Source organism: Artemia sp. Qi Xiang Cuo, chromosome 3 (genome assembly GCF_049724085.1).
Source record: "Artemia sp. Qi Xiang Cuo chromosome 3, ASM4972408v1, whole genome shotgun sequence".
NCBI classification, from domain to species: Eukaryota; Metazoa; Arthropoda; class Branchiopoda; order Anostraca; family Artemiidae; genus Artemia; species Artemia sp. Qi Xiang Cuo.
Window position 1 is genome coordinate 16,585,965 of NC_142796.1, and position 12,144 is coordinate 16,598,108.

Consider the following 12,144-nt stretch of genomic DNA (forward strand, 5'->3'; position numbering starts at 1 on the left):
AGTCCTCTGTATTATTGTAATACTGCCTTGATTCTATTATTTCTTGATAAAGTATTTTAAAATCGCGGCCGAATAAAAGAAAAAATGGACTTTCTTTAGTCGTTTCTGAATAAGCGGTATTAATTACATTAGTTAAATAAGGTAGATATTGATCCCAATCGCTTCGATTGTCCTTTGTATAAATACTCAAGACATTGGAAAATATTTTGTGCCTATTTTCAATTTTTCCATTAGCTTGGGGATGGTAGGGAAAGTTTAATAATTTTTCGATTTTAAGTAAAATCATTAGATCTCTTGTTACTTTAGAAACGAAGTTAGTCTCATTATCACAAACGACATGGTGGGGAAAACCAAATTTTAAAAATATTTTTGCTAATGGTTTAATTGTTGCATATGCGCCTTGATTTTTCAGTACTTTGGCAAAAGTGAAGCCGGTAAAATGGTATATTACTAAAAGAACGCAAGTATGACGTCTATTAGAGACAGGGAATCCTCTGCTCGTACCATATAGGTCGAACGAAACGATATCAAAGGGAAACCTAGCCACTCGCACCCTTCCAATGGGAGGATTAGGATACGTTTGGGGATTTTTCCTTAGATTACACGGTTCACATGTACTTATATAATCCTTAGGTTTTGTTAATCCCGACGGAACATAAAAATATTGTCTTAACTTGTGAAAGGTTTTGGCTATTCCTAGGTGTCCGCCTATTTCAGACTGGAAATATTCAAAGGCAGGAATTATTAAGCTTTGGGGAAGTACTGGGACTATTAAGGTTTGATTTTTTTGTTTCGCCTGTTACTATCCTGCAAAGGATTTCTTCGTCTAAGTCTTAATAAAAATTGGCTATTTCCCTTTTCAGCGTTTTGAACTTATCAGGGAGATTATCGGAATTCACAAAATAATTAATGAGAGCTCAAACACATTTCATCCTTGGCTTGGTTTCTTTTAATGTTAGCTATCGATAAGGGGCTATGATTGACTTCGTCTCCTTCTATCTGGACTTTAGGTTTATTCTTCTTATATTTTCGTTTACTGGCATGAATGGCATTCAATTGTTTAGTTTCATTGTCTGAAGGGTTATCCTCAGGGATTCTACTTAGGTAATCGCAGGGGGCATTTTGTTTACCGGTCACATGTTCAAATTCCTTAATCTAGATCTGGGATTTTCATTATCCATCTAGCTAAGATTCCAGTTAGATTGTTGAATGAACTCAGGTACTGTAAGCTTTTATGGTCCAAACGGAATTTAAATTTCCGACCTACTAAATAATGTTTAAATTTATCTAAATGAAAATTATAGAAAATAATTCCAATTGCGTCGCATGCATAACTTCTTTTGCCTTTGGTTAGAGTCCTACTTGAAAAGCATATGACTTTTTCTATATACTTAGGGGGTTTCTGTAAGGGTTTGGGGTACTTAGGGGGTTCCTGTAAGGGTTCGGGGTAGTTTTCCACGGGGATTAATTGGGAAAGGATTGCACCGATACCTAGAGCTGAAGCATCGGTGGTAACCACGAATTTGGAATTGTTTTCAAAGTCTGGCAACGACAAAATTGGTTCAGAAGTAAGTGCTTTCTTGAGAGTATCTAATGACGTTTGTGCTTCATTCGACCAGGTGATAGTTTTTCCGTCCCCTTTAGTCAAGTCCGTTAAGGGTTTGGCAATTTGGGCGTAGTTGCGTATGAACTTTCTAAAATAACTGGTTAAACCAATAATGCCTCTTAGTTGCTTCATGGTTTTTGGCGGCTTGAGGTTCTCTACACAGTTTATCTTCTCAGGGTCTAGTGATATTTGATCTTTGGTGAATATCGTTTCTAGGAACTTCATTTCAGATTGAAGTAGATTTGCCTTTTTGGTTCAACATTTCAGATTACCCTCTCTGATTTTTTCAAAAACTTTGGTTAATGTTTTCAAGTGTTATTCTGGTGTTTCTCTCAAACAAATCACATCATCCACAAAATGGATAATATTTTCTATACCTCGTAATAAATGTAACAGAGGTCTAAACGATGCACTTGAACTAGTTTTGATTCCAAAGGGTACTCTTAAATACTGATATGAGCCATATTCTGTTGTTGAAAAGGCCGTCTTCAAAACGTCATTATCTGCTAAATTAACCTGATGATAAACTTGCGTGAGCTCGAGAGATGTAAAAATTTTATTTTTGGTTGAAATAGAATCTAGGATTTCGTCAATTCGGGGCAGGGGAAATTTGTCGCTAACTACTTGCTTATTCAGGGCTCTATAGTGTACTATAAGCCTAAGGTCCTTGTTCTTTTTTGGTACTAGTATAACGGGGGCTGAATATGGGCTTATACTCGGTTGTATAAAACTGTTTCTTTCTAATTCTCGCATATTATTTCTTAACCAGCATTTATAGGGATGGGGGATGCGATAGGGCTGTTTAGCTACGGGCAACCCTGTGGTTTGGATAGAATGTTCATAAAACGGTATCAATCCAATATCTTCCTCACATGTAGAAAATATATCTCTAAAATTCCAGAGCAATTCACATAATATTTCTTGTGTAATTGCGTATCTTGGATATGGTCTAATTTAAATTTTTTAAAAAATTGGGGTTTTGTTAGGGGATACCTATTCTTTGGATTGCTAATACCAATGCTATTAATTAAGCTTTTCTTGGAGTTTTTCTATTTTTTTTAGCTCGTGCTCAGAAATAACTTGTGTTTCAACGAGGCATGTTCCCTTTTTTAATGTAACCATATCATTTTCATGTGTATTGGTCAACCAAATAAAACCTTCTCCTTTCTCATATGAAACGATCTGTTCTTCACAAAACAGATTTTCTGGGATTTCTTTATACGGGGATGCAAACCAAATTTTGGAATGGTCATTTACGGGAGTGACCATTTGAGAAATTTGAACTCTTTGCATTGTATTTGGGGGGATTTTTATCTTACGCACTGCGAACCCATAGTATTTTTCTTCCGTGTTATTTTCTATTAAGTTAAGATTGGCGCTTGGTTGCGTCAAGTCTTCCGCTTTTGGGGTTGATTGTAAGGGTAGATCCAAGTCCTGTCCCCTTACATTAGTACTTAGATTTATTATTTTATTCCATAATTCAGCTATTTTCTTTATTTCTGTTTGTCTATACTCCTGCATTTTCCCTATTTTTGCTTTTATTGACTCGATCCATTTGCTGCTTGATTTTCTCCCAAAAGACGAGAGATAGGGTAAAAAAGACTTTATTCTATTCACTTTTGCTTCCCCTCTTTCCACGCGTTGGAGAATAGGATCGTATGGATACACGAGTCTGTTGTTTGCTATATCTAATAATACCTTATTAGATTTTAGAAAATTAGCACCAATTATAGCCTCATATGGGAAATTTTTGCAGATTATGAAGTTTTGTAGGAAAGATTCTATTATCTTTTGTCACATCTAAACGTATGGAGCCTATAGCTTCCAGCCTGTGACCCGTGACGCTTGTTAAACTGGGAATATTGAAGTTTTCCGTCGCTTAATATATACTGGTAGTCTATTAAATACATTCGAATTTATTATGTTGACTGATGCACCGGAATATATTAACGCCTAAAAACTAATACTTGCAACACCAAAATTATTTAATATAGGTAATATGTCATTATTATCAATTAAGGAAGGTACAACTACTGGAAGGGACCTATAAAAAATACTGGCCTCCAGGGTCCCGATTAATTTTCTTGGGGGCCTAATTCGTTTCCCTGTGCATTTATTTGATAAGTTGGGTGTTTGACATTGGGGTTCGGTGGGAAGTGAATTGGGTTCACTAGCAATTAGAAGTTCCGAGTTGATTGAAATATGATTGTCTTGATTGCCATATATTATTGCGTGGGTTAGAATTTCTTGTTCTGACGGCTCGCGGCATTTGAGCGTTTTGTATCGACGAATAGTTTCTTTCGTTTCCCGAAAAATTTCTTTTATTCCCCGTTGGGAAAAAATATCTTCTAACATCGTCTGTATTCCTGTTAAATCTAGCCCGATACACTGTCCGTGAATTAAATTGGTACGTGTTTTGTCGCGTATTTGGGTTGGGGAACCGATAATTATTTTGTCGGTTGAGGGAAGGGTTTGAGTAGGGTTGGGGAGGCGTAAATTGGGAAGAATTTGAATAGGGTTGGGGGGTTGTATATTGGTAAGGATTTGCGTATTCAAATCCTTTTTGGTGCGTGTTGCGGAACAATGGGAGACGTGGGGGATTGCTTCTATAACTTCCTAACCCTTTGGTATTTAAGTTTGGTCTCCCGAACAAACGGCTATTAAAAATTAGGGGTTGCTTGCGTATAGTTTTTCGTACGGCATTCTCTGGCGATATGTCCTTGTTTATTACATGTATAGCATATAACTGGGGGGTAGTTCACATAGTTTGTCGTGTTCGGGGGTACAAAACGCGTTCTTTGTCTGGTAGGGGTTGGAGATCTATTTTGGTTCGGTTTGGGTGAATTATCTCTCGAAAAGAATCCTGGGGAAATTGCTCGTGATCGTTCCGGAGTTGAATTTTCTACATTATTTATTCTTGACTGATTGTGGTTTGCCACAATCGAGTCAATTTCAATCATTCTCTCTACTTCCTGAACTGCTATAGTTTGGGACTCAAACCTTGCATGAAAGCATTTAGTACGATTTTATTATATAAAGGACCAGATTCTTTCCCGTATTTAGCTTCAATAGATACCATTACTCTGTGCAGATATTCTCTAACATTTTGGGTTTCGTCGAAACATACAGTTCCGTGCTTTAATTTGTGTGTTGAACTAATTTCAACAAATCTTTCTTGGAATGGTTTTAGCAATTTTTCAATTGAGTTTATTGGAAGATTGTTGTCTTCCCCTATTGCATTTTCTATTTGTTTTAAGAATGTTAGCGCTTGCCCCTTAAGTCTCATTAACAACATTCCTACTAATGATTTCAAATCCGTTTGAGTTACCTCCACAAATTGATTTAATTGGATAATGAATTCATCTATATCTGAATCACCGTTATATGATGGGAGGGATTTTGAAATTTCCACTGTTTTGGCAATGAGTTTCTGCTTTAACAAATTGTTCGGTTTGATCTAACGACATTTTGTTTTTTTTCTTCAAAATAAATTAAAATTCGGCACTGGTTTTTCTGTTTTTTGATATAACTTAAATTTGGCTCGTCTAAATTATATTTTTGTTATTATTTTAAGGGGACTTAGGCTTAATAAAATATTGCACTTCAAAGCATGCACAAAATTTAGCACTTTCGAAGCATGCACAAAAGATGGCACTTTAAGGCATGCACATAATATCGCACTTTCCCTATGCGTAATATTTCTCAATAATTTTATTTTTTTTATAAAATGTTTTCCTTGTGTTTTTGCTCCTTTAAACAGGCCTCGCCAATTGTAATGGGGGGGGGGATTTGATTAATAATATGGCGAGTTTTCGAGGAAGGGAAGTTTTCGATAAAAGGGGTTTTATTCTTCTACTATCAAGTTATTTCTTTATATGGGAATTTCTCAATTAATTATTTCAAAGGGTTATTTTCAGTTAAATTCTTAGTCGACGGTTCGTGATCAGCATACCTAAGTGGAGGGGGAACTTTGTGTGTAGGGAGCTTAAATTAACAGTACAAACGGGGAGCTCACATTAACGGCCATATTGAGTCGAAATCAGATTGAATGGATTCAGGTTCCCTTGAGAGTGAGTGGAGCCACAAGGACAAGCTATTTTGAGAAATACTAGCATAAAGAGAATAAAATAAGGAAGATGATGCATTTATTTACTCACATAACTGGAACAGAGCTTCGGTATATCAAAACACTTGAAGTAAATGACACTAAGTTAAAACTGCTCACTGGCAATACAAGTAACGTTCAGTACTATTGTCTATTTAATTCACATAGGATAAAAGGTTGAAAATGAGTTTACAATAAAACTGGCCCAAGTCTCAAGTAAGGCTCTCATAAGATTCATACAAGATTGACATAAGACTGGAAAAAGACTCCAAAATAGACTGACCCAAATTGCTAAGTTCGAGAATACTATACTCTGAGATTTTAGCCGAAGGTTACATTCGGACATTACTAAAGAGCGCATTATACTGATCCTATTGGTCAATTCTCTATTACTATTGGACAGTGCTGTACCAATCAGCTATTCGATTTTAACTAACTTTTGATACGATTTATTACTCTTTAAAACTTCACTTCGGAATTTTTCTTAGCTGAATAGAGTTTTTACCCTATAATTAGAGCAAGCTACTTAGTCTTACATTGTATTACAAGAAAATACTTTTAAAGCTTTACCTTGCAATTACAGCGGAATATTTAGTTTTACTTTTGTATCTTGAGAAAAAGCTTTTATGGTTTTTACTTTGTAATTATAGCGGAACATTTATTTATCGCCGTTACCCTTTTTTCTGTCCTGGGAACGATTCTTTTCATAGTTACGATTGTAATACAATGTTTCGCTACTTTTCAAATTTGACAATTAAGTGTTACTTAAATTCTTTGGGTTTGTCTTCTGGGCAGTTTTATTTTTACTTGGAAAATTTTAGGGTCTTGGAAATTGATTCCATTACAAGGGGACATCCCTTTCATATATGGAATAATTTCTGTTCGTTTTATCTTTTAACGTCGTTCCTTACTTTCAGTTAAAAAAACTTGATTTTTTTTATTTAATATAAGTGTGAACTCAATTGGAAAATCACACGTGATCCCAGAAGCAAATTTGTCTGTTTCTGTTTTATTAAAGTTTCTAGTATTAAGGTTTTGAAGCATTGAAAGTCTGTTAGCCATTGTAGCTAAGGGCTTGACTCGTATCAGATAGTATTAAATAAAAAAAGTTTTTTTTAACTGAAAGTAGGGATCGACATTAAAACTTCAAACGACTAGAAATTATTTAGTATATGAAAGGGGCTGTTCTCTCCTCTATACCTCACTCTTTATGCTAAAGTTTTCTATTGTTTTAAAAAATTGAGTTCTGAGAAAGAGTCAAACTTTAGTGTTAAGAGCAAGACGTCGAGGAGGGGACAGCCCCTTTCATATACGGAATGATTTCTGTTCGTTTCAAGTTTTAATGTCACTCCGTACTTTCAGTTAAAAAAACGCGTTTTTTTTTATTTAATTTCTGAATGTTTTGAATTAATGCAGGTTTTGATTTTGGCTCACTGTACATAAATAATTAAAACAAAATTCGAATATTAATTTTACCTTTTTTGGTTAAATGGCTTTATCGGAAGTTGTTTAATTTTATTTACGAACGTTTTTATTAGTAGGAAGTACACGTAACTTACGAATTCACGAACTTATACGCAAAAAACTTCTATATTCAAATATTTTTAATACGTATAAGTAGGGGAAGACCTTATACTACTGAAGGGAGTCCATATATGGGCTTATAATACTAACAGGAGTGACGCAACATGTTCAGTGAATACCAGCATGACAAGATCATTGACCTACTAACGGTAAGAACAAAGGTACGAACAAAATGACAGCCAATCAGAGGCCTATAATCTGTGTACGAACAAGACCACGTGCCTCTTTCTAGGTCAATCACCGGTTGGAATACTAACGGGATGATGTGACATCATCAGACCAGACGTTCTAGAGGTGTTATTGTTTGAATTTACGTAATTTTTTCGTCGAAATCAAAATACCGTTTTATTTGCTGTGATATGTGGGGTGTTGTATATAATGATCATGCAGGTCTGCACAGACCAGACTTTTTTGGAATGTTAGCTTTGAAACATGTCATAAATGCTAGAATATTAAGCGGTGACTCTAAAGAGATCGAAATTTGTGACTAAACACAAAAAAAGTTGGAAGTAATAGACTCATCAAGATGACACAGCTTTACTACTCGACTGTGGTCGCTATAATAGACAAGTAAACAATATTGGATTAGTGAGACGATTATGAGTAGGAACCATCAAGGTCCACAAGCACAAAGAACCTCACTCAACCTCCAAGGTTCCCCTCTTCCCAACCTTTTAGAGGTCCCCCTCCTTTCCAAGTTTTTTTTCGACACCCCCCCCCCCCAATTTTCACTATAGAGGCTCCATTAAGAGTTAAAAATGTATAAGAAAAAAGTTAACAGAACGCCATTTCTGACCTAATCTTTCGTGACTTAGACAAGCAGATGCTTTGAACATCGAATTCCATTACTTTTTACCCCACATTATCAAATATGACATTTAGAATGTTACCTTTTTTTTTAAAGTCCCCCCATGGCCTAAAATGTTTCCTCATTATAACTATTTCTATTTACGGACCTTAGCGCATCAGCTATTCATACAAAGATCCAACAATAAAATCCATATTAAAAGTAACTTTGTCACTATAAAAATTGAAGACACAACGAAAATATCTATTTTCAAAGCCCATTTTCCGACGGACTAGTTTAAACGGGTAGAAAATGCCATACAGTTTGAAGACGTTCATGAAACGTCCATTTCTCTCCGCGAGACATAATTTCAGGAGTTGTTAAGGAAATTTGGCTTAGCTGTTATATTTTTCTTTGAATATTCACATTTATTTGTTTGAAGACCCCCCCCCCTCAACTTTTTGGGAAAATGATCTTAAAGGAGTACATTGCTTATGTAGTTTCGATAAACCGTAGAACTTTAGGTGATTTTCATTAAGGTTTTATAACTTTTGGGGGGATGTTTCCTCCTTTTATCGAAAATCAGGCAAATTTTCTCAGGCACTTAACTTTTTATGGGTAGGAATAAACTTGATGAAACTTGTATATTTGAAATTAGCATAAAAATCTGATTCTTTTGGTGCATCTATTGGTATCAAAATTCCGTTTTTTAGAGTTGCGGTTACTATTGAGCCGGGTCGCTCCCTACTTATAGTTCGTTACAACGAACTGTTTGAAACCTCAATGGTATCCTATTTTTTAATGTTAAGTTTGTCTGTGATAAAGTTTCTCAGTGTTAAAGTTTCTCTCAGTTGATGCTACGCTCACCCCCCTTCCGGAAAATTAAACCAATATTCCAAAATGTTGGCAGAACATGTAATGTAGAATATCTTATAGTACTTCTTTTGCTTTTTTTAAATTCTTTTATTGTGTTTCTGGGGAGGTTGAGTTTTCATAGCAGGTTAAAATAAAGTTTAACACTTGGACTGTGTTAGGAATATCAAATCTAAAGGCATACCTATCAGACATTTCAAAATGTTTAAACAAAAGAAATATCTCAAAAATTGATTCGATATCATAGTGGATAGAAGAGGATTTGGATATCAAAAAAGAAAAAGAGAGGCTCATTACTCTCCAGTATCTTTCAGCCTTTAAAAAGGACATAAGAGCTTTCTATTCTCAATCGAATGATCCTTCTCCCGAGTTTCTAAAATTACCCTCTCCATTTAAAGCTAGCGGAACAAAAAATTTTGGCTCTCTTTTGACCATTAGTAAGTATCCCATCCATTGATTCTACGACATGCCCTCCCTTTTCCATAGGATTCAAGCGCATACCCTCTTACGTCACGGCATCAATGTCTCTAGCGCTTTGATGGCAAGATTCCCATCCTTGGCAATAGTCCAGAGATGTTTCAATTAATTGGAGTGTGGTTGGGATAATACACAAGTTTTAATAATATGGGGAGCCCCTCGCACGTGTTTCTAGATGGTGATATTCCCGCCCAGGCAAGATTCGCCATGTCCAGACAAGATTCTCAGATGTTTCAATTACTCGGAGTTTGGTCAGGATAATAGGGAATTTTAAATATGGCTCATAACACCTCGCCCCTATTTCTAGGCCAGATCTGTAGCGCATGTTTTGTCACGTGACACACCCATTTGAACTTTTATGACAGCCCTCTGACGTCACGGTACTAACCCAAGCGCAATGTACATCACGCGACACCCTCGCCTTTAAAGGGTAAGATAAGCGGAGCTACCAACCCCTAAAGCCGCCACACTACGCAATACGGTTACCGGTTCTATTAAAGGGTAGACAGTTGCCAAGATTCCATGACATACACCTCTGGACTCCAATGACGTCATGACACACTGAAAACCTATTTGCAGTTTTTTCCTGTACTATATTTTTAGTTTTCAGGTATACATTCTAACTTTTTTTTTGTTTATTGCTATTCCACACCTCTGTGTCTAAAGTTCTTGGTATTTAGTAGGGGGGAAGGGATGTATAGTTAAAAAGTCAGAGATACGAAAATTTTGCTAATGTTTTGAAAACTTCCGAGATCTTCTTTTAACAAAATTTACTTCTAGAATCTGAAATCGATGCGAAATAGAAATAGAAGGAAATCCATGTGCTATAAAAATATTAGAAATTATTTCTTAGTGTGCAGTTCATTCATAATATGGAAGAGCACATTTTTTCTTGCCTGTTCTGCATGGCATTAAACGGATTAAAAACGTTAAACCCAAACCAATGTTGGTTCCAATGTTGGAATACTCAGCTAGTTCCATCCTATACTCCTCTTGTCAGTACCTAAACACGTATTATTCTATAAAGTATGGATACTAAACGTTTTGTTGTAAACTTAACTTTTAGCAGGAAAACTCACATAGTTCCATATAAATATGGTTCATATTTCTGATAGCACAAGGATATTAATAATTATGCAGAATTTATTTATTGTTTATTGATTTTGTATTAGAATCCATCTTTCAACATATAATGGTTATACAACATTCATTATTACAAATTTTTTTTCAAGATAAGATCGCTCAGCGTCAAATTAATTTTTTGTCCATTTCGAGTAATACTAAAGTGTGTTTATGATTTATATAATTTTAAACTGTAATATTCAATTTAAAATTATATATTACACGCTATTGGTATTATAAGGGGCAGACTAGCCGGGAAAATTGATTGTTTTTTTGATTTACAACTTATTTAATAGCTCCATCAAGCCCTGTTTTGATGTAGTGCAGTGGCTTGTCTTGATTAGCAAATAATGGCAACAAAGCTCCTTTGTTTGTGGGCAAAAACACCAAAGACGAATATGGCTAAGTTAGAACCTCACTGTTTTTCTTGTTCATCATATTGATGTAGTCAAACAGTTCGTGGTAAAAAACTCTAAGTAAGGAGCGACCCGGCTAAATAGTAACCGAAACTTTTAAAAACAGAATTTTTAAACTAAAGATACATCAAAAGAATTGGATTTTTATGCCGATTTCACATATGTACATTTAATCAAGTTTAGTCTTACCGATCAAAAATTGCGAGCCTGAGAAAATTTGCCTTATTTTGGAAAAAGGGGGAACACCGCCTAAAAAGCATAGAATCTCATTGAAAATCATACCATCAGATTCAGTGTATCAGAGAACCCTATTGTAGAGGTTTCAAGCTCCTCTGCAAAATTGTGGAATTTTGTATTTTTCGCCAGAAGAAAGATCAAAGATGCGTGTTTATTTGTTTTTTTTTGTTTGATTGTTTTTTTTCAGAAGTGATCGTGTCGACCCATTGGTCCTAGAATGTAGTGAGAGGGCTCATTCGGACAGAAATTAAAAGTTCTAGTGCTCTGTTTAAGTTACCATAAAAATTGGAGGGCAACTAGGACCCCCTTCCACGCTCATTTTTTCCCAAAGTCACCGGATAAAAATTTTGAGACAGCCATCTTGTTCAACAGAGTCGAAAAAATCTAATAACTATGTCTTTGAGGACGACTTAATCCCCAACAGTCCCCGGGGGAAGGGCTTCAAGTTATGAACTTTACCTGTTATTTACATATAGTATTGGTTATCGGGAAATATACAGACGTTTTTAGGAGGTATTTTTTCTGGTGCGGGGATTAGGAGCAGAGAGTTACAAGGGAGGATCTTTCCATTGAAGTACTTTTCGTGGGGGAAGGAAATTTTCCATGAAGGGGACTCTGGACTTCCCGGCAAAATTAAGGGAACAATCAGAAAATAAATTAAAATACAAGTTTTCTCGACTGAACGTAAGGAGCAACATTAAAACTTAAAACGAACAGAATTATTACGCATATTAGGGAGCTCGACCCCAAGTCAATAACTTGCTCTTTACATTAAAGTTTTTTTGTACTTTTAAAAGAGATTTATTCTAATTAAACGGCCAGTGTGGTCCAGGAGTCATTATTAAAGATACAATATCAATAAAAATGCATTATACAATATCTTGAATATACAATATATATTCAATATATATTCATATATTATATATAATACGCCTTT

General features: G+C 35.4%; 1 protein-coding gene across 1 annotated transcript in view; it reads right to left on the bottom strand.

Annotated features, from left to right (window-relative positions):
• Positions 1–1,921: 1,921 nt before the first annotated feature.
• The window catches only part of LOC148953808 (uncharacterized), a 76,912-nt gene continuing 66,689 nt past the window's right edge, over positions 1,922–12,144 (bottom strand). Inside the window, exon 6 of the mRNA XM_089085912.1 lies at positions 1,922–2,122. Within this exon, the coding sequence (XP_088942038.1) occupies positions 1,922–2,122 (201 nt within the window). The remainder of the gene's footprint in view (positions 2,123–12,144) is intronic.